A 27,079-nucleotide genomic window follows, 5' to 3' on the forward strand; every position below is an offset into this window, starting at 1 on the left:
TTATGAAGAAAAGAGATTTATTAGCTCAAAGTTTTAGAGATTCAAAGTCCAAAATCAAGTCAGGTCCCCCTGATTCAGCCTCTGAGGAGGATCTAACAACAGATGGGGGTCACATCATGGCGGAAGCGCATGTGTAAGGAAGTATCACATTGCCAAACAAGAAGACAAAGACTGGGGTCCTCCAACCCCTTCTGAGGGCATACCTTCAATGACCTGAGAACCCCCCATGAGATCCCATGTCTTTAAGGTCCACACCATCTCCCAATACCATCACTCTGGATCCAACTCCAACATATGAACCCAAATCATAGCACCCACCTTCTCCCAACTTCCTGAAAGTACTTGGCTCCATATTCAGATTTGAAAAGCAGCAAGAGTCAGTCTCCTAAACATGGCGGAGCTGTGTTTGGAGAGATTTGCCCAGGTCGTACCATCCCCTGGAGCAGAGGTCACACTGAGTGAAATCTCCACCCAGCCCTGGAAGTCCACAGACAGAAAATCAAGCTCCAAGAAGCCCCCAAGCTTCTCTCCCATACTCATTTATTGATTCTCCTTAATTTTATTCCCCACTTTTAGAGAAGGAATGACTGGGATGAAAGGAGGAGGGCCGGGCTGCCACATCCTGGGGACACTGCAGGCTGACTATGACCTTGCAGGCCTGGATCTGAACCTCTTCCTCCGGGTGGATGACCAGGGAAAGCAGCCGGTCTGCCAGTCGTGACTCGTCCCCAAAGAGGGCTTCATGCAAGGACTGTTCATTGTAATGCCATTTCACAGCTCGGTAGTGGGATGCATTCCGGCCCTCACTCAGCCGCTCAGCGAACACCAGTACCTCAAACAGCAGATTTCCTGGCTGTGTGGACTGGAACAGGTTCAGGAAGTCGGAGTGCACCTATGACATGGGAATGGAGAGAGGATGAGTGAAATCTCAGGCAAATTCTAAAATTCTTATTCTTCCATCCTCCTATCATCTCAACTCTCCAATATACCTAGACTCAACTTTAAAAAATTTTTTAGTTTTTCTTTAATTATCATCTTCTAATTTAACTATATTGTGGTCATAAAACATGAATGATATGATAATAATATGGATTCTAGGAAATTTGTTCAGAAAAATTTTAAGGCTTAGTATGTGGTTAATTTTCCTAAATATTTTTGTATGCTTGAGAGGAGTGTAGAGTTATAACTGTAGAGTTCTAGGTGTGTCTAATGGCTTAAACTTATTTGTGTTATTCACATAAGTATATCTTTACTTGCTTTAGTTTTTTTTAAGTCTTTATTTTATTTTTATGTGGGGATGAGGATCAAACCCAGTGCCTCATGCATGCTAGGTGAGTGCTCTCTCTCTGAGCCACAATCTCAGCCTCTTGATTTAGTTTTTTATCTACTGATTACTGATAGAGTTGTTAAAATCTTCCAAATCTCTCACTGTGATGGTAGACTTATTAACTTCTCCTTAGAATTCCATCTAGTTTTGCCATATATATTTTGAGATTATGTTATTAGGTGCATACAAGTTTAGAATTAATTCATCCTTCTGGTGAACTGAACCACTGATTATTATGTAGTAACCCCTTTATATCCTTAATGATGCTTTTTTCCATAAATAATTAATGTAGATATTAAGATATCTACATTAATTTTTGTTTTCTGTGTTCCTCACAGAGTTTAGAAAACCCCTCAAAGGGGCTGGGATGTAGCTCAGTGACAAAGCATTTGTCTCGCATTTGCAAAGCCCTGGGTTTGATCCTCAGTTCCAAAAAGAGAAAAGAAAAAAAAAAGAAAACCCCTCAAAGGAGAACACCCTTCTCAATAGGATGGATTCTAATTCTATTGGGGGAACACAAAAGGAGCAAGTTTTTAGTGCCTTTGGTGCAGAGGCAGGAAGAGGGACAAGACAATTCATCAGGGCTGTTTGTCTGGAGAGTGTAATTGTTCCCTCCCTTCTACCTGAGCTGGCATCCATCAGCCCCTCCCTCTTCAGTTGCTTTTGTCACCTGGCAGTTGAGAATGTCATAGAGAAGGTCATTCTTCTGTGCCAGGTAGCTCATCAGTCGCAGGGCTTGTATCTGAATAAAGAAAAGAGTAAAGCACAAGAAGGGGGATGAGTCTGGGCCTCGGGAGGGAAGACCTAAAGCTCTGCTCTTCCCTCTAGGTGCTGGTCAAGAGGGCAGGGCCTCAGTCATGATCCGCAAGCACCTGTGCCATGTTACAGTCTGACTGCAGGATTTCCATCAGGGCAGGCATCACCCGCCGCAGCTGGGGATGCACATAGTCAGGCAGCGGAAGGTTGTTGAGGAGTCTGAGGCCAGAAATGTGAAGCTCCGAGTCCCAGATGGTAGAGACCAGTTCTAGCACTTTGATGGAGTGTTCCTGAAATGGGAGAGAAGAAATGGATCTGCTTATACCTGGTGCCTCCCACCGCCACCCCAGCTCGACCCCTGCGCCACACCAAATAGTCGATTCTCTCTCCCACTTCACCCCCAAACTTCAGTTGACTTAGTTGAACACTCTCGCCCCCTTGGAACTCTCTCTTCATCTGGTTTTATTTCACTCTTCGTTCCTAGTTCTTCTGCTCCATCTCCTCTCTTCTAGCTCTGTCCCGCGCTCAGTGAAATCATCCAGGCTCAGTATTCAGTGCAGCCGGTGACTTCCAAGGTCAAGGTCGCACCTCCAGCTCAGACCTTTCACCTGAGATCCAGACACACACCCAGCTGCCAATTTCCCTTTTCTCCCTGGATGACTAGCAGACTTCTCTGAGTCAACACCTGGCTGCGTTTTCCAGCAGATCAACCCTTGACTCCTTTCTCTCTCTCTCTCACCCCTTTTCCAATCCTTCAGAAAATCCTGGGGAATCTACCTTCAGAATCTGTCAAAAACCAAACCACTTACCACCCCCACTTCTACCACCTCCCCCAAGCCACCATCCTCTGTCACCTGGATTTCTGCAATAGCTTCTCCTCTCCCTACTTCCATCCCTACACCCCTGCATCTGTTTTCAGAGCAGCAGGCATGTTACACACGTCTCTTCTCTCCTCAAGAGTCCCCATTTCACTGGGCACTCTGGTGCATGCCTATAATCCCAGTGGCTCGGGAGGCTGAGGCAGGAGGATCCCTCAGCAACTTAGTGAGGCCCTAAGCAACTCAGTGAGACCCTGTCTCTAAATAAAATGTAAAAAAGGGCTGGGGGTGTGGCTCAGTGGCTAAGCACTCCTAGATTTAATCCCTGGTACCAAAAAAAAAAAAAAAAAAGAGCCCCCATTCATTCAGGGCAAAAGCTAAAGCCCTCACAGAGACATGCAGTCCCATGCGATCTGCTCTTCTCTCCCCGTTATTTCTTTGACTTCACCTTCCGTTTTCTCCTTTGCTCCCGCAGTTCCCACCATAATGACCTCTTGGCTATTCCTCGGATGTGCCAGGCACACACCATTCTGAGGGTATTTGCAGACACTCTTCCCTCTGCTTAGAAAGCTTCCCCCGCAGCCACTCAGAACTCATGCTCCTCCCTCCTTCAAGACTCTGCTTAAATGTCACCTTCTCAAGGAGATGAACTGACCACCCCCATCCCGCCTTCCCTCACCCTCCGTCTTCATTTTTCTCCATCACATAATCATATGTAATACACTTCTTATTCTTAAATAATTCCAAGTTATTTATAATTAAAAACTATTTCAAAATAATGAGAGGACTCCTGTGCTCCTCATCAGGTCTCTCAACGGATCCATCTCACACAATGCTAGTGCCCCATAGAACTAGGAAATTGGTATTGGTCTAATGTGCCTGCTTAGCTCTGTGTCATTTTATCACATGAACACATCCGTGTGATAGCCACCTGTGGCCCACAGATTATCCCATCAGAACCATCCTGTCACCACAATGCTGGCCTCATGGGGCCCACTGTCACCCACTTTCCCAATCCAAACCCCTGGCAAACACTAATCTGTTTTCCATCTCTACAACTATTTTGAGATTGTATAAATGGAATCTTACTGTATGTGACCTTTTGAAATGGACCCTTTTTCAATCAGTATAATGCCCTGAGATCTACCCAAGTTCTGTGTAGCAGTAGTTCATTCCTTTACATTTACTGAGTAGTATTCCATGGTATGGATAAATCGGTTTGTTTAGCCATTCAACTACTCAACACATTTATCTGCTTTTAGATTGGGACTATTACAAATAAACCTGCTATGCACTTCCAAACTCATCCTATGAGGCCAGTATCACTCTGATTCCAAAACCAGGCAAAGACACACCAAAAAAAGAAAACTTCAGACCAATATCTCTAATGAACATAGATGCAAAGATTCTCAATAATATTCTGGCAAATAGAATACAAAAACATATCAAAAAGATTGTGCACCATGATCAAGTGGGATTCATGCCAGGGATGCAAGTTTGGTTCAACATACGGAAATCAATAATCATTACATCAATAAACTTAAAGATAAAAACTTAAAGATAAAAATCATATGATCATCTCAGTAGATGCAGAAAAAGCATCTGACAAAATACAGCACGACTTTATGTTCAAAACAACTAGAAAAACTAAGGATAACAGGAACATATCTCAAAATCATAAAGGCTATCTACATTAAGCCTCAGGCAACATCAATCTAAATGAAGAAAAAATTGAAAGCATTCCTCTAAAAACTGGAATAAGACAGGGATGGCCTCTTTTACCACTTCTATTTAACATGGTTATTGAAACACTGGCCAGAGCAATTAGACAGATGAAAGAAATTAAAGGGATATTTTTAGGAAAAGATGAACTTAAATTAGCACTATTTGCTGACATTATGATTCTATACCTAGAAGACCCTAAAAGTTCCACCAGAAAACTTCTAGAACTAGTAAATGAATTCAGCAAAGTAGCAGAATATAAAATCAACACCCGTAAATCAAAGGCATTTCTGTACATCAGTGACAAATCCTCAGAAAGGAAAATGAGGAAAACTACCCCATTTAAAATAGCCTCAAAAAAAAAAAAAACTTGAGAATTAACTTAACAAAAGAGGTGAAAGATCTATATAATGAAAATTACAGAACCCTAAAGAAAGAAGTCAAAGAAGACCTTAGAAAATGGAAATATCTACCTTGCTCTTAGATAGGCAGAATTAATATTATCAAAATGATCATACTTCCAAAAGCACTATACAGATTTAATGCAAAACATCATGGTATTGTCACCAAAACAGACTGGTAGACCAATGGTACAGATCAGAGGACACAGAGACCAACCCACAAAATTACAATTATCTTATATCAGACAAAGGTGCCAAAAACATGCATTGGAGAAAAAAGACAGCATCTTCAACAAATGGTGCTGGGAAAATGGGGAATCCATATGAAACAAAATGAAATTAAACCCCTATCTCTCACCATGCACAAAAACAAACAAACAAACAAAAAAACTCAAAATGGATCAAGGACTTAGGAAAAAAATCAGAGACCCTGCATCTAATAGAAGAAAAAGTAGACCCTAATCTCCATCATGTGGGATTAGGCCCCAACTTCCTTAATAAGACTCCTCTGGCACAAGAATTAAAATCAAGAATCAATAAATGGGATGAACTCAAACTAAAAAGTGTCCTTTCAGCAAAAGAAACAATCTTTGAGGTGAATAAAGAGCCTACATCTTGAGAGTAAATCTTTACCCCTCACACATCAGATAGAGCACTAATCTCTAGGGTATATAAAGAAATCAAAAAGCTAAGCACGAAAAAAACCCCAAATAACCCAATCAATAAATGGGCCAAGGACCTGAACAGACACTTCTCAGAAGATTATATACAATCAATCAACAAATATATGAAAAAATGTTCATCATCACTAGCAACTAGAGAAATGCAAATCAAAACTACTGTAAGATTTCATCTCACTCCAGTCAGAATGGCAGCTATTATGCATACAAACAACAATAAGTGTTGGCAAGGATGTGGGGGAAAGGTACACTCATACATTCATATACTGTGGGTAGGACTGAAAATTAATGTAGCCAATATGGAAAGAAATATGGAGATTTCTTGGAAAATTGGGAATGAAACCACCATTTGACCTAGCTATTCCTCTCCTTGGTCTATACTCAAAGGAATTAAAAACAGCATATTATAGGGACACACCCACTTCAATGTTTATAGCAGCAGAATTCACAATAGCTAAACTGTGGAACCAACCTAGATGTCCTTCAATAGATGAATGGATAAAAAAAGTGTGGCATCCATACACAATGGAATATTACTCAGCAATAAAAGAGAATAAAATCATGACATCTGCAGGTAAATGGATGGAGTTAGAGAAGATAATGCCAAGTGAAGTTAACCAATTCTGAAAAACCAAAGGTCAAATGTTTTCTTTAATATAAAGAGGCTGAATCATAGTGAGGTAGGGAGGGGGAGCATGGGAGGAACAGACAAACTCTAGATAGGGCAGAGGGGTTGGAGGGGAAGGGAGGGGGCATGGGGTTATAAATGATGGTGGAATGTGGTGGTCATTATTTTCCAAAGTACATGTATGAAGACGTGAATTCCTGTAAATATACTTTGAATACAACCAGAGATATGAAAAATTGTGCTCTATGTGTGTAATAAGAATTATAATGTATTCTGCTGTCATATATGAATTAAAAAAAGAAAAAACCCAAATAAAGCTGCCATGAATAACTGCATGTAGGTAGGCTTTTCTGCAGATATAAGCTTTCATTCCTCTAAGATATAAGCCCAGGAATAATGTAACCAGTGGTTGGGAAAATGCACTTGTGTGTGTGTGTGTGTGTGTGTGCATGCGCTGGGGATTGAACCCAGGGCCTTGTGCATGTGAGGCAAGCACTCTACCAACCGATCCATATCTCCAGCCCTAGTTTTCTTTTTTAATGCTGTGACTGATCCCAGAGATGCTTTACCCCCAAGCTACAGCCCCAGTCCTTTTTATTTTTTGAGACAGGGTCTCACTGAGTTGCTGAGGCTGGCTTCAAACTTGAGATCCTCCTGCCTCAGCTTCCTGAGTCACTAGAATTACAGGCATGTGTCACCACACCTGGTGCATATTTCACTTTACATTCCTATCAGCAATATACGAGAAATCCAGTTTCTTTATGTTTTTACCATCATTTGGAATTGTCACTAATCTTGATTTTAGATCTTCTAATACATTAACAATCTCACCACTGTCTTTTTTAAAAAAAATTATTTTTAGTTGTGGATGGACACAATGCCTTTATTTTATTTATTTTTATGTGGTGCTGAGGATTGAACCCAGGGCCTCACACATGCGAGGCAAGCGCTCTGCCACGGAGCCCCAGCCCCAGCCCTCACCATGGTCTTAATTTGCATTTCCCATAGGCTAGTATTATGGTTTAGATCTGAGGTGTCTGTCCACCAAAAGCTCATGTGTTAGACAATGTAAGAAACTTCAGAGGTGAAATGATTTGCCTATGAGAGCCTTAACCCCTAATGTGGCTGAACAGAGCGGTAACTGTGGGCAGGTGGGGTTAGGCCGGAGGAGGTGGGTCACTGGGGGTGTGCCTTTGGGGTTTTTATTATATATTTTAGTTATTGATGGACCTTTATTTATTTATTTGTTTATACGTGGTGCTGAGAATCGAAACCAGTGTCTCACGCAAGGCAAGTGCTCTACCACTGAGCCACAACCCCAGCCCCTGGGGTTTATATTTTGCCCCTGGTTGGTGGCACTCTCTCTGTCCCTGCTTCCTGATTGCCCTGTCCCAAGCTGCTTTCATCCTCCACACTCTTCCCCCACAACCTACTGCCTTCCCTCGGGCCCCGAACAATGGAGTCACCATCTATGGACTGAGACCTCTGAAACTGTGAGCCTCAAATAAACTTCTCCTCCTCTAAGCTGTTCTTGTTGGGTATTTTGGTCACAGAAACAAAAAAAGCTGACTAAAACATCTTTCCATGTGCTTATTTGCAAATCATAAACCCCTTCAGTGACATCTGTCTTCAAATCTTCTGCACATTTTCTAGCTGGATCCTTGTCCTTTTTTTAAGATTGAGTTTTGAGATGAGTCCTTTGTCGGCTATGTGGTTTGCCAATATTTTCTCCCAGTCTGCCATTTGTCTTTTCATCTATTTAATAGGTCTTTCACGGGGCTGGGGTTGTGGCTCCGCGGTAGAGTGCTCGCCTAGCACGTTCGAGGACCTGGGTTTGATCCTCAGCACCACATAAAAATAAACCAAATAAAACTATTGTGTCCAGCTAAAAAATAAATGTTAAAAAAAATAGGTCTTTCACAGAACCAATGTTTTTTATTTTAATGAAGTCTTGACTTGCCAATTTTTTCTCTTATCGATGGTGTTTTTGGTCTCATGGATTCTTTACCCGACTGAGGACCTGAAAGATTTCCTCCCTTCAAGTTGCAACACCACCTATCCTTCCGTATCCCCTCCCTCCCTCCCCCTCCCTTTAATTTTCCTCCACGGCACTTATCACAAGAAGCACTCTGTATTTGATGTGCCTGTTGGAATATAAGGACAGGGACCTTTCCTGTTCTGTTCACTGCTTTATCTCCAGCGCCTGTGGCTTGGCACAAAGTAAGGGCTCCGTAGACATTTGTTGAATTAAAAAAAGAAGAAGAAGAAGAAGAAGAAGAAGAAGAGAGATCTTGGGTTCTGAGAAGCAAGAAGCTTGGGCAGAGAGGGAGTACCAACGACAGTAGCCCCGGGCACTGAGGCTGAGCCTTGGAGAGGGAATGAGAACCCTGAAGCAGAAGCAAGAACTCCCTTTGCACCCTGCTCTTCCCTGCCCCACCGTCACTCTCCGCTGAGACCTTAAGAACAGGTAGGAGTTAGAAAGTCTGGGGGAAGCTTTCAGAAAGAGGGACCAGCAGATGCAAGGGCCAGGGAGTGGGAAAGCATGGAGTCTGTGGTGTAAATGGCTGGGGTGGGGACAAGGATGTGGAGCCCCTCACCAATGGTGCACTTTGTGCTGAGAGCTTGGAGAAAGACCAAAAAAGGGGGGAGGGGGGGCTGACTGGATACAACCCATCTGTATGTAGAGGGTGGTCTGACTGAGAGGATGGGGGACATTGGATGTGTTGGATTAGAGGGCCTTGGGGACATCTAAGTGGGCATGTCCAGTAGCAGCTGGCCATGGGGAAGCATTTGTGGAGCCCCCAGGCTGCAGGGCCCCAGGAGAACACATCTAGATGGAAAATGAGACCAGGGAATAACTATTGTCACCTGCAGAGAGAAGAGGAGTCAGGTCTTCAGAACCCAGATGCCAGGGAAGGAGGGACAGGTCCTCGCCTGCCCCAGGCTTGAGAGAAGCACAGCTCTTCTGTGGAACTGTGCTCTAGGTGTGGGGCCCCAAAACATCTGCTTTTCACCAGGTTGCCAGAGGATTCTAATGTGCTTGAGAATCACCCCTTTAGGAAACAAAGAGACTGGGGGATGAAGCAGGGGCGGCCAGATAGTGGAGACCTAAGTTTTCCCCCAAAAAATGTTTGATGCACACAATTAACAAGTGTGAAATCATCAAATGTTGATGAAATTATAACACAACAGGGAGGCTTGGGTGGGGCTGGTGGAGGTGTACATTCATACAACCCTTCTGGAAAGGTTGGGCACACCTTCTATGCAAGCCCTTCCACTCCTGCATACACACTTAGGGAAATGCCCCCAGGGACACAAGGGAAGGGGACCAGCAGGCTCATGACAAGCATGGGTGCAAACACCTGGGAACAAATACCTACCAATGGGCAAATAGTGGGGTATTCACAAAACAGAATACTACACAGCAGAGAAAAGGGAAACAAAGGACAGGGCTATGGCTCTGTGGTAGAGGGCTTGACTGCAGGCATGAGGCCCTGAGTTCAATCCCCAGCACTAAAAAAAAAAAAAAAAAAAAGAGGAAACAGTTTCCCACTACTTAAAGAGGGAAATGAGGCTGCCCAATGAGTTTAAATCTTTCAGTGTTCATCGGGGGCAAAACAGAAGAATACACACCAAATATTTCCAAAAACATAAAGCTCAACAACATCCCAAGCTATGCTTTACCAATTTCTCTGCCTTGCCTTGTAGGCAGATATGCAGGGCCATGTGCATGTGTGATCAAACTATGAAGAAAATCCTGAAATTGATAAAATTCAGGGCAAAGCCACGGGGGCTCAGCCAGGCAGGTGGGGGCAGGGAGGGGGGAGAGCGCCGTGATGGTCATGTTTTAATTCTTGGCCTAGGTCTGGGTTTTTTTTTTTTAATATTTATTTTTTAGTTTTAGGTGGACACAATATCTTTATTTTACATTTATGTGGTGCTGAGGATTGAACCCAGGGCCTCATGCATGCTAGGCGAGCGCTCTACCACTGAGCCACAACCCCAGCCCCTGGGTTGCTTAGGGTTTGCTAAATTACTGAGGCTGGCCTTGAACTTGCAATCCTCCTGTCTCAGACTCCCAAGCTATTGGGATTATAGGCATGTGCCACCACTCCTGATGATATTATCATTCGTTCTACCTTACCCATAAATCTTTTTCCCCCTTTTATTTAAATTAAATTATATATTTATTCTAAATTGTAATACACGATGGCATAATGCAATTTATTTCATATTACACATATAGAGCACAATTTTTCGAGTCACTGATTGTACACAAAGTATTTTCACACCATTTGTGTCTTCATACGTGTACTTAGGGTAATGATGTCTAACTCATTCCACCATCATTCCTACCCCCTGTCCCTCTCCCTTCCCCTTCATTCCTTTTGCCCTATCTTAAGTTCCTCCATTCCTCCCATGCTCCCCAACATCCCCATTATGGATCAGCATCCTCATATCAAAGAAAACACTCAGCCTTTGGTTCTTTGGGATTGGCTAACTTCACTTAGCATGATATTCTTCAACTCCATCCATTTACCTGCAAATGCCGTGATTTTATTCTCTTTTATTGCTGAGTAATATTCCACTGTGTATATATACTACATTTTCTTTATCCATCTACTTAAGGGCATCTAGGTTGTTTCCACAATTTGTAAATTGTGCTGCTATAAAACATTGATATGGCTGTTTTTAAGTCCTTTGGGTATAAACCGAGGAGTGGGATAGCTGGGTCAAATAGTGGTTCCATTCTCAGTTTTCCAAGAAATCTCCATACTTCTTTTCATATTGGCTGCACCAATTTGCAGTTCCACCAGCAATGTATGACTGTGTCTTTTCCCCCACATCCTCACCAACACTTATTGTTGTTTGTATTCTTGATTACTGCCATTCTGACTGGAGTGAGATGAAATCTTACAGTAGTTTTGATTTTCATTTCTCTTTCATTTCTAGAGATGTTGAGCATTTTTTCAACATTTGTATATCCTCTTCTGAGATTTCTGAACAGTGTCTGTTCAGTTCCTTGGCCCATTTATTGATTGGCCCATTTTTTGGTGTTAAGGTTTTTGAGTGCTTTAAATATCCTAGAGATTAGTGCTCTATCTGATGAGTGAGGGGTTAAAATTTGCTCCCATTCTGTAGGCTCCCTATTCACCTCACTGATTGTTTCTTTTGCTAAGAAGCTTTTTAGTTTGAATCCATCCCATTTATTGATTCTTGGTTTTAATTCTTATGCTTTAGGAGTCATATTAAGGAAGTTGGGTCTCAATCCCACATGATTTGGGCCTACTTTTTCTTCCATTAAGTACAAGATCTCTGGTTTAATTCCTAGGTCCTTGATCCACTTTGAGTTGAGTTTTGTCCATGGTGAGAGATAGGAGTTTAATTTCATTTTGTTACATGTGGATTTCTAGTTTTCCCAGCACCATTTGTTGAAGAGGCTATCTTTTCTCCAATGTACATTTTTAGAGCCATTGTCTAATATAAGATAACTGTAGTTATGTAGGTTAGTCTCTGTATCCTCTATTCTGTACCATTGGTCTACAGGGCTATTTTGGTGCCCATACCATGTTGTTTTTGTTACTATTGCTCTGTAGTATAGTTTAAAGTCTGGAATAGTAATGCCACCAACTTCACTCTTCTGGCTAAGGATTGCTTTGGCTATTTTGGGTCTCTTAATTTTCTAGATGAAAACTAGGGATTATCAGGAATATACCTCAACATTGTAAAAGCCCCGGGTCAACATTATTCTAAATGGAGAAAAATTGAAAGCATTCCCTTTAAAAACTGGAACAAGACAGTGATACCCTCTTGTACCACTTCTATTTAACACAGTTCTTAAAATTATAGCCAGAAAAATCAGACAGATGAAAGAAATTAAAAGGATATGGATAGGAAAAGAAGAACTCAAATTATCACTATTTGCAGATGATATGATTTTATACCTAGAAGACACAAAAAACATTCCACCAGAAATCTCTTAGAACTAATAAATGAATTCAGCAAAGTAGCTGGATATAAAATCAACATCCATAAATCAAAGACATTTCTGTACATTAGTGAAAAATCCTCTGAAAGAGAAACTAGGAAAACCACCCCATTTACAATAGCCTCAAAAAAATAAAATACTTGGGAATAAACTTAATGAAGGGATGGGACACAGCTCAGTTGGTAGAGTGCTTGTCTTGCATGCACAAGGCCTTGAGTTCAATCCCCAGCACCAACAAAAAAAAAAAGAGAAAAAATTAAACTTAACCAAAGAGGTGAAAGACCTCTACAATGAAAACTACAGCATGCTAAAAAAAGAAATTAAAGAAAAACTTAGAAGATGGCAAAATCTACCTTGTTCTTGGATAAACAGAATTAATATCGTCCAAATGGCCATACTACCAAAAGCACTATACAGATTCAATGCAATCCCAATCAAAATCCCAATGACATTCCTGATAGAAACAGAAAAAGCAATCATGAGTCCCATAAATCTTTTTAAGTTTTAAATATTCAATTTAATTAATTTTTAATTTGAGAGGGGGGGAGGGAGGAAAGAGACCTTTTGCTAGAGGGAGATTTGAAGATGAAAGGAGAGTTTTTGATTTTACTTTTTAAAAAATTTTTTTTTAGTTGTAGATGGACACAAATTTTTTAAAATTTATTTTTATGTGCTGCTGAGGATGGAACCCAATGCCTCACACATGCTAGGTGAGTGCTCTACCACTAAGCCACAATCTCAGCTCTGGTTTTGCTTTTTAAGATGGGAAAGATTGAACAACAAGTGTTGGCGAGGATGTGGGGGAAAAAGGCACATTCATACATTGCTGGTGGGACTGCAAATTAGTACCACCAATATGGAAAACAGTATGGAGATTCCTTGGAAATCTGGGAATGGAACCACCATTTGACCCAGCTATTCCTCTCCTAAGACTAAACCCAAAGGACTTAAAAACAGCATATTGCAGGGACCCAGCCACATCAATGTTTATAGCAGCACAAGTCACAATAGCTAAACTGTGGAGCCAACCTAGATGTCCTTCAGTGGATGAATGGATTAAAAAATGTGGCATATATACACAATGGAATTTTACTCAGCATTAAAAAAAAAATCATGGCATTTGCAGGTAAATGGATGGCATTGGAGAAGTGAAGTTAGCCAGTCGCAAAAAAAAAAAAAACAAATGCTGAATGTTTTCTCTTATATAAGGAGGTTGACTCATAGTGGGGTAGGGAGGGGAAGCATGGGAGGAATAGATTAATTCTAGATAGGGAAGAGGGGTGGCAGGAAAGGGAGGGGGCAGAGGATTAGCAAGGGTGGTGGAATGTGATGGACATCATTATCCAAAGTACATGTATGAAGACACGAATTGGGTGTCAACATACTTTGTGTACAGAGATATGAAAAATTGTGGTATATGTCTATTAAGAATTGTAATGCAAAAAAATTTTAAATAAGTATATATTTATATATTAAAAAAAAAAAAGATGGGATGGATTAGAGTTCATCGCCTTGGCTTCTACCACCGTGAGTCCTTCAGGATGAGGCTGGTCACCATAAAGAACAAACCAGCTTAGTCTCCTGGGATTTCCAGCCCCACACTGGGTTCCAGGGTTGGAGGTTGAGTTCAACTGCCAATGGCCAGTGTTTAATCACAACCCCATAATGAACCTTCAGCAAAACTCCTAACCGAGAGCTTCCAGGATGCTGAATTTATGGTGGTGCTGGGGTGGAGATAGGGCTGCCCAGAGAGGACAAGGAGCTCCTCCCCACGCCCCCATCCTGCCTTATTTCTCTCATTTGGCTTTTCCAGAGTTATGCATTTTACAATAATGCTATTCTCAAGTTCTGCAAGTCATTTTAGCAAATTTTCAAGGATGAAAAGGGGATTGTACGAAATTCCAAATTCACAGCCAAATTGCTGATCAGAAGTCAGACTTATGTGAATGGGCTGAACCCTTCATTTGTGGAGTCTGTGCTAATAATTTTGCATTAGTCAGAGTTTAATGGAATTGTGGGATACCCAGGTGGTGAGTGGAGAATTGGCTGGAGTCAAAGAATCTCAGGGGGCATTCTGCTATTTTGAGGTTCAGAGATACCACTAGTGCTTCTGTATGGTTTCATCCTGAGATTGGAAGACTTTCATAACCTGCTGGGAACATGACCACTTCTGGGTTACGAACTCAGATCCAAACAAACTTCTGGAATGTGACCATTTATCTCATGCCAATGAAAGGACCCGGCAACCATGAGCCTCCCCTGTACACTATCTCACTACCTGCCCCTGGGCTCACCTGGCTATCTCTTTTTAAATATTTCTTTTAGTTGTAGTTGGACACAATACCTTTATTTATTTATTTGTGCATGGTGCTGAGGATCGAACCCAGAGCCTTGTGCATGCTCGGCAAGCGCTCTACCACTGAGCCACCACCCCAGCCCCTCACCTGGATTTTAAGCCTGAATTTCCGGATGCCAGAGAAAGCTTTAAGTGCATTCAGAGCTTGGATTTTGACACTGGTGTCCGTGTCTTCCAGCATGTCAGCCACCAACTTGATATCATCATTAGTACAAGCAGAGGCCTGGAGTGTGTGGGGAGAGACGGAAGAGGCAGGAGAAGCGGGTGTCCAGGGCCCACTGCCCACCCCCACCCCATGTCACCAAAGACCACCCTCCCAGCACACCCCTCCCACAATCATGTAGATGCTGGTCCCAAGAGGCCCTCTGGCAGGTCAAAGGGCAAGGAGCGCATAACCCTAGCAGTCAGGTTGCGTAGGAGGGACCTCCTGCCTCCCTTTCCTCACCTCGGCCTCCAGCAAGTACACACAGCGAGTGATGCTGTGCAGGATCATGCTCCTGGTGTACTCATCGTGCTTGCACTCCAGAGAGTTGAGGAGTCTCCGGAGCTCACCCGAGTCCCGCCCATGGCGCTCTCGCTCGATGGCCAGGCCTAGACAGCCACCCAGCCCGGTTTAGGATGTGGACTCGGTAGTAATGAAAGAATGGGGACACAGAGGAGAAGGACCTGGGGACAAAGCTGCCTTGCTTCTTTAGAAGAGCCTTCTTTCTATATGCAGGACTACCATGTACAGCTGAACAGGGAGTGTACTGCACAAGGGCACCCTACCTGATGCTGTACTGTCTATGTCATTATCTCCCATATTTGTGTATTTACTACCTAATTTTTTGGCATGTGGCAGTAACAAGTAATGATTCATTGTAATCAACATATGGCAATGATATTCCAGCAGGTGGCAATTAAGGGATCTCACAGAAAGTGCCTCTTTTCTGACTTTGCACAAAAGTGCCATAGAGGCTGGTGGAAACTCTGGGCATGGAGGTGCCCCGATTTTCCCTTTCCTTGAAGCCTCAAGTTCCTAGACAAGAAAGGAATGGGGGGAGCTGCTGATGTCAAGTTTCCAAGAAGTGTACGCCTTTGGAAGCCAAAGTGAATGTAGGATTTGGAGACCTGCCAGATTAGTCCTGGGGACACACCTTGGTGAGATCTGCTACCCAGAGTCCCCAAACTAACATCTCTAGCAGGGCCTTGCCTAGGGTGCTATGGGGCTCCTGAGAAAGATGAAGAGGAGAAAGAGGAAGGAGAGAGGAACTTGAAGGAGTCACCTTTGGGCCTTTCTACAGGGGAGGCCTCAGAAGCAGGTGCCTCCTGGGGCGGAGCCCTCTCCCCAGGGACTGGACACTCACGGGCGATGCAGATGGGCGAATTGGAGCAGAGAGGTGGCTGGCATTTTAGGCCAGCCCTGATGGCCTTGTAGAGCAGGTAGATGGCTGTGGCACCTGTGGCCAGGCCCACTATACTTTTGCGGATGTCCAGTTGCCCCAGGTACTCGGGGATGCTCTTGCCCATATCTTTAGCGCTGCCTTGTACCCGGGTGGGAGCTATGCCCAAGGCACCTGGGAAAGGCCTTCCGGAACCAGAACTCTGGAAGGGCCAGGAACCAGGGTACCAGAATTGAAACCTAGGCAACAAAGGTAAATAGGAAGATGATGGGATGGAGGGTCTGAGTTGGGAAGTGGCGTGACCAGGGGTGCTTGAAAGGAGAGAGAAGGTTCAGCTTTCAAGGCTGCAGAGAAGAAGCTGGAGACTCTGGGGCCAGTGGCGGGGTAGCTCAGTGGTAGAGCACTAAAGCTAGCACAGGTCAGGCCCTGGGTTCCATGCCCAGCATTGGAAAGGGAGGGAGGGAGAAAGAGAGGAGAAAGTAAAGGAAATTTTAAAAGGAAAGGAAAGGAAGAAAAAAGAAAGAAAAAGAAAAGCAAGGAGGCAGGGGCAGATGGGCATCTCCTGGTCTTGAGGGGAGCCAGGTTGGAGGGGCCCGGCAGGTCGCTCCAGGGGCTGCCCTTTCCTCCACTAGAGGGCAGCAGACACCCATTTCTGGCTGGGGCCTTTGGGCATTTCTGGGAGTCTGGGGTGTGCCCATTGACCCCCTTCTTTTGCTTCCCTCCTGTCTTTGATCGTTCTAAGGTAGATCTACCCCTGGACCTTGGTGTGTTTCTTCAGACAGAGGTTCCTCAACCCTGGAAGGTGAAATGAAGTGGACACCTTATCAAGTTTTGCAGCCTTGGGTACAGCCGTCATTTTCCAGCTTCTGCACGTGGACCTGGAGTGTGAGGAAAGCTTGTGAGGACAACCGTCTTTGCATCCCAGCACCCAGCATAGATTTCTGCACTTCACAGGTACCTGTCATGCCTCATCACTCTTTGAAAGTTTGGGGACAGAATAATGACAGAGAGTCTGGAAAATGTGGTTCTAGGCCCATCTAACTTGAGTGACCTTGGAGGGGGAAGGAGCCATCCTTTCCTGGATCTGTTTCTGCACTTAAAACCCAAGGGGATCCCAGATCTTCCATTCTAAAACTCCAGGATTACAATGCGAGCAGATCTGTGCCTTTCAGCCATGAAACGGTGGTGGTGTGACCCCCGCTCCAGCCTCCCCACATAGGGGATGAGGCTTGAGACCTGTAGACAGAAAATTCTACCACCCCAGAGGATGGGAGCCATCTTTACAGGCTTTGATCTCTACCACTAGATGGGCCATGTACAAACAAATCCTTCTCTTCATCAGTCTCCCTACACCTTCTGGCCTCTCTCTGGTACAGAACAGGGAGATGACAAGCTCCCAGTTAGGGTCAGACCCAAAGCCAGTGTTGAGCATGGTTGTACCACAACAGGGTTTTACCCACCTCATTCCAGGAGAACTGGGGCAGAAGGCCCTGGGCTGCAGCTGGATGGGAGGCGGGAGTGGGAAAAAGCATTCTGAAGGATGCTGCAGCCAGCCAGGCGTGGCCACTCAGAACCTCTGCCCATCACACCCCAGGCTGCAGGCAAGAAACAGGCCACACTCCTAGACAGTCATCTCTTCCTATCCTCTCTTTTATCCCCACCCTTCCTCTAGGATCATTCCTAGCACTTCGCCCCAAGGTGGGTGACTACATGGACAGTCTGCAATGAGGGGTGGGTGAGCACAGGCTCACTGTTAGGGAACTACCCATCACACCCCATAATCTGCAGGCAGGAAACAGCTGTCTGATAGGCAACTGTCATTTCTGGTTCCAAGGCTCCCTTAGTGGATCTGAACAGATCCTTCAGAACAAGGTCCCTGCTCTGCTCACAGTTGCTGTCCCCTCAGTGCTATGGAGCTGATTCTGCAGCTCACACATCGGAAGCAGATTTGTCATCTGTTCTTTAAAGACCTCCCAAAAGGGTTCTTTCTTGGCTGTAACCTGATTCCCTCCTGCCATACTAAAGACCATTTCTTCTGGTTCTGCCCTCAAATGATTCAGAGGGAGCAGAGAGGCAGAGTCATACCCGGGGTGACATTTTCACTAGTCCCCAGTACAATGAAAAAAATAAAGACAGAGGAGCATCTATTAGTCAGTGTAAAGTCAATGACTCCTTTCTTGGGAATGAATGACTGGTAGATTTTTGTTATTGTTTTTTTTTTTTTTTTTTTTTCAGGGATGGGGTTTTGCTATATGGCCTAGGCTGGTCTCAACTAACCTCAAGACACCCTCCTGCCTCAAATCTCCTGAGTAGCTGTGACCATGGGTGCCCGGAAAGAGTGTCTGGTTTTGATTTTTTAGGGATAATTCATACATATTTTCTTTAATGAAATGGAGATAATAGATGGTAGATGGTTTTTAAATTTTTTAAAAAATTATTATTATTATTTTTAGTTGTTGAGGGACCTTTGTTTTATTTTATTTTATATGCAGTGCTGGGAATCAAACTCTTTTCACAAATGCTAGGCAAGTGCTCTACCACTAAGCCACAATCCCAGCCCCCTTTTTAAAATTATTTTTTTATATATTTTTTTTTTTTTGTGTGTGTGTGTGTGTGTGGTACTGGGGTGTGGAACTTGAGATTCTCCTACCTCAGCTGGCTGCAGCATCCTTCAGAATGCTTTTTCCCACTCCCGCCTCCCATCCAGCTGCAGCCCAGTACCACTGAGCCACATCCCCAACCCTTTTTTATATTTTATGTAGAAACAGGGTCTCGTTAAATGGTTGAGTCTGGCTTTGAACTTGAGATTCTCCTACCTCAGCCTCCTGAGTTGCTGGGATCAAAAGCGTGTGCCACTGCACCAGGCGGTAGGTGTGTTTTAAATGTTCTTAGGAAATGTATTAAAAGCTGTGAGTCCTTCTGGGAACTTGGCTTGGTTTATTTTCTTGTTTTGTTTTTCCATCACATCTAGAATGTCACATCTGGATTAGGTGGCCAGAAAGAAGTCGAAGAGTCAATATACACAGAGGCAGACATGAGCTCCTTACCTGCCTTCACCAAGAAAAAGACACAGGCTGCCCTGCCTTGGCTTGCACCTCTGTGCCATTGCTACCAGCTCTTCACCTCCAGGGCCGATGATGTTCCCACGTGTTCAGTGCAGCTTCATGTAGGGATGGGAATGGGCTGTAGCCAGACTGCCATGGCTCCAAACCAATGCAGCCACAGAGGTAGCTCTGGGATCTTTGTGCCTCATTTTCCTGGCCTGTAAAACGGGACTAATCTGACCTACTTCATGGACTTGTTTGTGAGGATTAAGTAAAGTACTTGGAACACTGCCCTGCACACAGAGTTCAACCAATGTTGACTATAATAATTATGAGGTTTCACCTGGACAAAATGTTTGAGTGTGGTAAGGCGCACAGCAAGCCTAATGGCGTCCCGCCCTGAAAAAGTCCACTACTCGCCCCTTCAGCCTCTGCCACTCGCCCTGGTCGCAGTGGTCTTCTTAAGGCTGATCAATCTCAACTCATGAAAATTATTTAACTACCTTGAGCGACTTCGGAGTCCTCTTTGAAGACCACAAATCCCCAATTTAGAAGCGGTAGCCCCCAGTCCATTCCCCTAACCACTTTGTTCCTAAGCCATCCACCCCTAAGGCCACTGCCTCATGCTCTTCACGATGCTCTTGCAATCCTCCTAAACTATAATGCTCCAGGTGCTATTGGGGGGCCTATTAGGAAAGTCAGTCCTAGGTCATTACCGAGGATGACCTTTTTACCTTGTGGAGACCCAGCACTTGTGCACTTAAAAGACAAGAGAAGATTGGTCTGCTCCACACTCCAAGAAAAAACCCTTTGGAGTCCGATTGCCATGGGTTCAAATCCCAGCTGTGTGGGATTTGGACGTATCCCATCATCTGAGTCTTAGTTTCCTCCTCTAGAGGAATTTACTACCTGGAAGTGCTGCCGTCGGGACCGACCGAGAGAACGTGCGGCTCCTCTCGGTGCACAGGCGACGCTCAATACGCCCAGCTTCCTGGCACAAGGTTGGGGGCGCCCGTGCCCTTCCTGGATGCCACTCTCCGAGACCATCCCCTCCCCAGCGAAAGCTTACCCCGGCCCAGGAACTAGAGTCGTGGAACTCCGGCAAAGGCATGGAGACCCCGGAGAAATCGGCAAAAGCAGCGGGTGGGGGCGGCGCCCCCGGAGGAGGAGGACCGGGTGGGGGCGGAGGCCGCGCCTCCTCCACCCGGGCCTCCCCCCCACCTCGCTCTCCCTCCCCCGACTCCCTCCTCCCCCGAGCGCATCCGGCAGCGGGCACAGGATGTTCTTTCGCTCCCGTCCTCCCCCCTCCCCGCCCCCGCTCTCACTTTCTCTCCGCTCCCCTCCTCCACTCCCGCCGCGCCCGGCGCCGGCACCTTGCTTAACTCCTTCTCTCCCGGGCTCTGGGGCGTCCGCGCGCCGGGTAGCAGTCCCACCTTCCCGCCCGCCCCATTGCAGGCCCAGCAACGCTGAGCTGAGCGCCTGGCCCCTCTTTCAGGCTCCTCTGGCCAGTCCTGGGTGAAAGGTGGAAAGGCCTCCAAGGACAGGGGCTGGCACTCCCTGGAATCCCCTGGAGCTCGCCAGGTTTAGGTGGGGTGCGGCCCCGAGCTAGCGGCGCGTCGGAAGGGACCGCGGAGTGGGAGTGGGCGTAGTCAGCTGAGGCCGGGCGCGGGCTGAGAGGGTCTAAGGACTCTAATAACCCCATCCTCCCCAAAGGAACCGCCAAGCAGCGACCGAGGGTGGCAGAAGAGGATGGAGAGAGGCCACGCCCCTCGAGTTACGTCACTGCTTCCTAGGCAACCGGGGCAGACTAGAGGAGGGCAGACCTCAGGGAATCCAGGTTTGGGACAGGGCGGGGTTGTGGGTAGAGGTGGGGGCGCGGCAGGGGCGGGCTTTTCAATCTTTGCAGCTTAGCTCGTTGTTGTCGGAGAAACTAAGTGAGGCACAGCTATGTTTCCCCCTCTTCTCTTTCGTTCAACAAACATGCTAGGTGCGATGCTTAAGCACTGGGATATTGCACTCCATCCGAAGCCTGCCCTCACCGATTATGGTGGCCGTGCATCCCAGGCTGTGTCCCTGGAACTAGTGTAATTATTAATAATGTCCCTTTTTACGTGTAAAGTATCCAGGAATGGGTAAGGGTTAAGGAAGACTTAGTCCCCTAATTAAGGGAAAGTTTCAACCATGCAGAGAAAGAAGGAAGACAAACTTTTGTATGCTCACCATTCAACAATCACTTTCCTGGCATGTTATAATCTCTGTGAGTTTTGTCCCTCATTCTACAGGGCAGGCATCCCTCGTGCCTTTTACAGATGAAGAAACTGACTCAGAGAGGTCTTACTCAAGGCCCAACAACTCTATGTGAACCTGAGTGCCCTACCTCCTGCTTCTTTCTTAAAATAAATAGATCATATACAATAAACAAAAAGATACTTATCCTTTTCATGAAGGAGTTTATAATATTTGGAGGAAAGGGCTGAAAATATTACAGGACAGAATTAAACAATAAAATATAGAAGACTGCTCATAAGGCTCAGAGGAAAGTTGAAGTTGATGACAAACCAATCAAAATGGTGTGGATACTATCAGAGACTTCCTGTGGGAGATGGATTTTGAGTTGCATCCATAGGTGGAATCACTAGAGGTGTGTATGAGATGTAGTTCCAAGAAACAGAAAGACTATGAGAATCAGAGCAGGGATCCAGAGTGAAGTGGGCTAGAATCTCTCAATGGCAAGATCTCTCTGTAAATTCCAAAGCCTTTGGTGTTTACTTCTGTGTTCTGCCTTCTGCTCTCTCTGTGGCCTTGTCTCTTATGGGAGCAGATACTCCCAGCTGGCAGCTGCGCCCATTCTACTTTAAACCCAAGGTCTCTACATTTGGTATTTGGCACGAATTCCCTGATGTGACTTTGGATATCAGCTTCTCCCTTTCAGATCCCCCTCTGAAGATTTGGGGGAAATGAACCTGAGTTTGCCTCAGGAAGCCAATAAGCTTGCTGAGAATGGGGAGATGGAGTCAGGAGAGAGAGGTAGAGGGATGAGAAGGTGGTACGAATAAATGAATTGGACAATTGAAAAATATTTGCTGCCCTCTCACTGTGCAGCAGGCACTGTACTAGGTAAATTCCACTTCAGTGATCTGGAAAGGCCATGAATGAATCTGAACACATACAGATCACATAGCAGCTGGCACACCCATTATGCTTGGCTGAGATGTCTATGCTGATAACAGAAACGACAAATGGTGTTTGAGAAAGATTATTCCAGCAGGGTGTGTAGGAATAAGAAACAACCTGGATCAGAAAGACTGCAGCACTTTGGATCAAAGGTGATATCTACAGGGCTGGAGAGGAAGGAGTGAATGAGAAAGGTAATGACTAAACGATGCATTTTAAAATAACAGCAATAAAAAGAAGAAAGCAGAATCTGGTAACAGATCAGCCATAGGATAGTGAAGGAGAGAAAGCAGTTAAACATCAACCCACCTTCACAATGATTTGGGGGGACTAGGAGTGTCACAAGGGACAATGGGAGGAGTTGGTGCAATGGGCATGAGTGATTTTAGTCACTTCTAGGCCATATTAAGGCAATTGACCTGTATATGACTGGATTTGGAGATGGGAAAATCCAGAAGGGGAGTGGGACTGGGGCAGTGTCCCAGTCCTGGCTTCAGAGCAATCACTGACCTGGGATGCCATGGACAGATTCATGCATCGAGTTGCATCAAGTTGAAGTTTGGAATAGATGACAGCAAAGCTGCCTCCCTTCTAGGGGGGTTGGTGAGTGCTGGCTGGGTGACAGCATGTGTGGGAAGTGTGTTGTATGTGTTGGAAGGTGGTCCATATGGCCTGGGACCATGTTGGCATCCATCTGTTAATTTTTGGCTAAAGAACTAGCCAGTGATTCCATCAGATGGGCCTGGGGGCACAAGGCCCAGGTGAGGCACTTCGGCAGCTTAGGGTCCCTCCCCTAACCCCACCCTCAAAGGCCCTGGAGCCCAGGCCTGTACTGCCTGCCAAGGTCTTTCCTGGAACCCAGCAGAGGACAGAGCCCCTCCCTGCCTGCCCTGGCACTCTCCAGGCACAGGGTGTCCCTCTAGGCACCTTACAGACACCCCAGGAGGCTGGAGCTGAGACAGCCCCCCTTTCCAAGAGCCTTTGCCCTGGGATGCTGCCATTCTCCCAATGTCCCCACCAGGCCGGCACAGGGGAAGAAGGAAGAATTTTTTGGCTTCCTGGGTCTTTGCTGTGGCTTCAGATGGGAGGGTGGGGATGGCAGAAAAGCAGAGTCACAGGCTTCAGAGCATCACACCACCTGCTTCTCCCTCCCTCCCAGGAGGAAACCTTCAGGGGCCTAGTGGTTTTGAGGGGAGGGGACAGGAAGAGACTCTGAACTCTGGGTCAACTGAGGACAAAGAGCGCTTGCCCTGTATCTTATTTCTTCTAGGATTCTCTTCCTCTGCTTCCTACTCACCATCACCCCAGAACAAACTCATATCTCTGTCTACAACTAAGGGAAACGGGACACGTACCCAACGGGACGTTTATCAGCCGCTGTGTGCCGAGCCACACCTGTCGGATGCGGAGAGGAGAGCGCCCCTCCCAGGTGGATAGACCCTGCGGTGCTCGGGCGGGGCACTGGGAGACGCTGTCCTGGCGGGGCGAGAAGGCAGAGGGCAGCGCAAACGGGCCACGTGGAGGCCGGCCGCGGGGGGCTGGGGCGCGAGGCGGGGAGCGGGGGGTGCGCTCGCCACTCCCGCTCGCGGGAGCCGCCGGGTGTCGCGGCCGCTGACCGCAGGCTGCAGGAGCGGTTGATCTGGTGAGCGAGCACACCCACTTACCCAGCTGCTGAGTCAGGCTGTTCTCGCTCGCGCTCGCCCGCCCGCCCGCCGGCTCGGGACATTGTGTTCTAGCCCCGGCGCGCTGGCAGCGGGCCCAGGCGCTCACACCAGCCTCCTCGCCTTGTTTGTGCTCGCGGCTTACGCTCGGCGCAGTCCCGCCGCGGTCACAGCCTCCCGGCCGCGGCGGCCCTGGGAACGCGCGCTGGGGCCGGGGCTGGCGCGCAACCTCTGGGACGTGCGCCCCAGCCGGGTGGGCCCCGCAGCCCCGCAGCCCCGCGCACTCACCAGCCCCAGAGCACCCAGACATCTCCATGCCCAACTGCCCCACGGGTCGGATGCCTAGGCTTGTGAGGGCTCTGGGTTAGCATAGTCGGGGGGCAGGTGTTGGAAAGTCCACCGGAGGGGGGCCCCCCGGAGCTGCCGCCCGTGCCCCCCAAGCGCTCGGTCCAGCAGTCTGGAGGACAGCTGGGAGCACGCCAGCCCCAGGCTTGTCAGACCTGGGATGCAGTCACGTGACAACGGAAGCCTGTGTTGAGGGGGCCAATTCAAGCGATCCCCAGGAAGAGCCTCCCCTTCCCTCGCCCACACTTCCCTGATCCTCCACACAAGCCGGGAGCACGGAGAGTCCTGGGGTTCCCGGCACTGGCAAACCAAGCCTGGCCCTTTGGGACAGCTTGGGAACTCCCTGGCAGGGCTCTGGGAGTCGGGAGGGCCCAGACCCTATAGGGTGGGAATGGTGGAGGAATGGCAGGGACTAGCACGAAGACCCCAAACTGGCCCTGAAGCCTGACCCTTCCGTTTGTCCAGTTCCAAATCCTGGTTTATTCAGAACCGGGATTTCTCCTTACTCATGTTTCTGCAGAAAGACAACTGAGTGCTGACTGCTGGTCCAGAAGATTCCACTCCCTCCGAACTGACGAGGGGACAAAGGATTTATATGCTGCGCACCTACCTGAGGAAAGTTCTGTGTTGGGTCCTGCTAAGGATGTCATGAAAAGTTTGACACAATTCCTAAAATCCTTTATTCTTCCTCCTTCCTACATCCACATTTGCTGTGCCATGTCCCTGACAGGAGTGCTTGCCCTCCGTGTCTAGCCATCCCTTGGCTTCAGCTCATTGGGGCCACCAACCAAATCTGAATCCTCTCTCTTCCCCAAGCCCAACACACTTGGTTTGTACCTTTGCCGTGGCATGGCCAGCGGCCTGTCTCCTGTTCTAGTGATCTGTTTACTAATCCTGTTCTAACCAGATTAGAAAGTCCTTGAGGCAGAAACTAAATCTGGTTCTTTGAAGCCTCCCCCATCCCCCCAACTCATCCTTCGCAGGCCCTGCCTGGCACTGGGAGGTGGTGTTCAATAAATACTGGGTGTATTGAAATGATTTCCTGCCCTTGGGCAGTTTGTAGGCCAGTTGAAGAGACAAACACCCGGTGTGTGAGGTTAAATAATAACTGAAGCCAGCAGGTGGTAAGTACCAAATGTGCATAACAGATAAAGGGACTCAAAGCAAGAAGATAGTGATATGGGAGAAAGCTCCTAAGAGGTTCTAGATCTTGAGCCCTGAGAGAGAGAGAGAGAGAGAGAGAGAGAGAGAGAGAGAGAGAGAGAGTGTGTGTGTGTGTGTGTGTGTGTGTGTGTGTGTGTAGGAGGAGGAGAGGGGAGGGTGGAGTGGAGGTGACTCATTCTGGTTGACATCACCACAAAACAGTCTTCGTGCTAGGCACTTTACATGCATTATCTTTCAAATTTAAGGATGGGGGAGGGGTTTGGGAGGGTTGTAAGGGATAGTGCCCAATCCTGGCCTGCCCAGAGCCAGTGAAAGTGTAGGAGCAACCTTGAATGTGGGCTCCCCCCGCTCAGTCCCTGGGCACTGCCTGTTCTCTGGCCTGCCACTCCTACATACTACACCCAAGAGTACCCGGCACTGCCCAGTTCTGGATGGATGCACTCTGGTCCTGCCCTGGTGAACAAATGGCTGTGTGACCTTGGGTAAGGCACTTCCTCACCTGTCATCTGTCCCTCCTTTGCAGCCCTTAACAGGCTATGGCTTTGTGAGTCAGTGTCCAAGTGATGCTTGCCACCTCCCCTGATGTTACCTGGGCTGCTGTGGTGCCTGCCCTCCCCATGCACACATACTTTGCTCCCTCCCAGTCTGGAGCTGCTGAGAGGAACACTGGGTACAGAGTGTGAGAAGGGATGGTAGGTTTCCTGTGGTTGCAAAAGGAACAGCGGGACTTTCCCTGCTGTACCCAGGCTGTGGGAGAAGTGGGGGAGGAGGAGGAGGCAGGGCCAACCTCCAAGGAACTTCTACTCTCTTCCCTCCCCTCCTCAGTGCTCCCAGCTCTCAAAAAGGCTGGTACAGTTTGTTACACTGGGGCCGGAATGTACCGTGTGTTTCATATGGCCTCTGTCCAGTCCTACACTGGTCACTTTATGTTTACACTTCCTTCTCCAGCTGGGGCATCCTGCTGTCCGTCAACCCTGCTCTCATCTGCCCACCTCCCCTGAGTTACCCACCAAGGATCACGAAGTGAGTCTCCTGCCCCCACGGTTCATGGGGGGATGGGAAGTTAGGATGCAGAAAGAACCTTGCAGAGGGGAAGTCGGACTCCAGAAGGGCAAAGCCCCAGTTTCCTTTCTTTCTCCCACCACAGGAATCTCTCTGAGGTGGGTCCTCTTCTCCTTGCCACCCTGGTTTCCCTGGCACTTCAGCAACATTCCTGGGTCCAGCTGGACGTGTCTATATCAAACCTGGTAATCACTGAATCTCCCCCACCAGTCAAGAGAACACAGGGGCAGAGTGGAGGCCTGGCACTGGCCAGGAATATCCTACCCTCTTACCTCCAGGAGTCACATATTCCTAAAATAAATTGCAATTTTTTTCTTTTCTTCTCTTTTTTGAGACTGGAGTCAAGCCATGTTGCTCAGGCTGGTCCTCCACCTTCTGGACAATAGCAATCCTCCTGCTTTAGTCTTTCAAATAGCTGGGACACCACTACACCCTGTAACAAAATGGAATTTGTTACATCTTTCTCTTCCTTTTTTTTTTTTTTTTTGGTACTGGGGATTGAACCCAGAAGTGCATTACAATGGAACTACATCTTTGGCCCTTTTTGCCCCCCCTCCCTTTTTTTTTTTT

General features: G+C 46.8%; 2 protein-coding genes across 22 annotated transcripts in view; one reads left to right on the forward strand and one right to left on the reverse strand.

Annotated features, from left to right (window-relative positions):
• Armc12 (armadillo repeat containing 12) lies at positions 1-23,760 on the reverse strand. 13 transcript variants are annotated; one of them, XM_078020132.1, is made up of 9 exons: positions 18,876-19,982; positions 17,520-17,560; positions 16,880-16,937; positions 15,943-16,298; positions 15,123-15,268; positions 14,766-14,900; positions 2,200-2,373; positions 1,998-2,069; positions 1-892 (listed from the first exon to the last, which is right to left on the reverse strand). In XM_078020132.1, exons 4-9 carry the CDS (start codon positions 16,184-16,186, stop codon positions 560-562), a joined length of 1,104 nt encoding a protein of 367 aa, XP_077876258.1. In that variant the 5' UTR covers positions 16,187-16,298; positions 16,880-16,937; positions 17,520-17,560; positions 18,876-19,982; the 3' UTR covers positions 1-559. The 13 variants fall into 13 exon arrangements, with proteins under 13 accessions (XP_077876258.1, XP_021577653.1, XP_040138481.1 ...); XM_021721978.3 differs by having other exon boundaries at positions 17,520-17,654; XM_040282547.2 differs by adding an exon at positions 20,173-20,352 and having other exon boundaries at positions 15,943-17,654; positions 18,876-19,040.
• Positions 20,006-27,079, forward strand: part of LOC101967141 (uncharacterized) — an 11,434-nt gene continuing 4,360 nt past the window's right edge. Inside the window, exons 1-6 of one of the 9 annotated variants that reach the window (XR_013425231.1) lie at positions 20,006-20,690; positions 20,817-22,880; positions 23,548-23,706; positions 24,804-25,407; positions 26,396-26,470; positions 26,595-26,694. Coding sequence is in view for 8 of the 9 variants with exons in the window: in XM_078020138.1 (XP_077876264.1) it covers positions 26,030-26,139; positions 26,396-26,470; positions 26,595-26,694 (285 nt within the window). In the remaining variant the exon portion in view is untranslated. Of the gene's footprint in view, positions 20,691-20,816; positions 22,881-23,131; positions 23,707-23,835; positions 23,920-24,141; positions 24,289-24,803; positions 26,140-26,395; positions 26,471-26,594; positions 26,695-27,079 lie in introns of those variants that run through there. The other 8 variants (XM_078020137.1, XM_078020138.1, XM_078020133.1 and 5 more) reach the window with 8 other exon arrangements.

This window comes from Ictidomys tridecemlineatus, chromosome 8, assembly GCF_052094955.1.
Source record: "Ictidomys tridecemlineatus isolate mIctTri1 chromosome 8, mIctTri1.hap1, whole genome shotgun sequence".
Lineage (NCBI taxonomy): Eukaryota > Metazoa > Chordata > Mammalia > Rodentia > Sciuridae > Ictidomys > Ictidomys tridecemlineatus.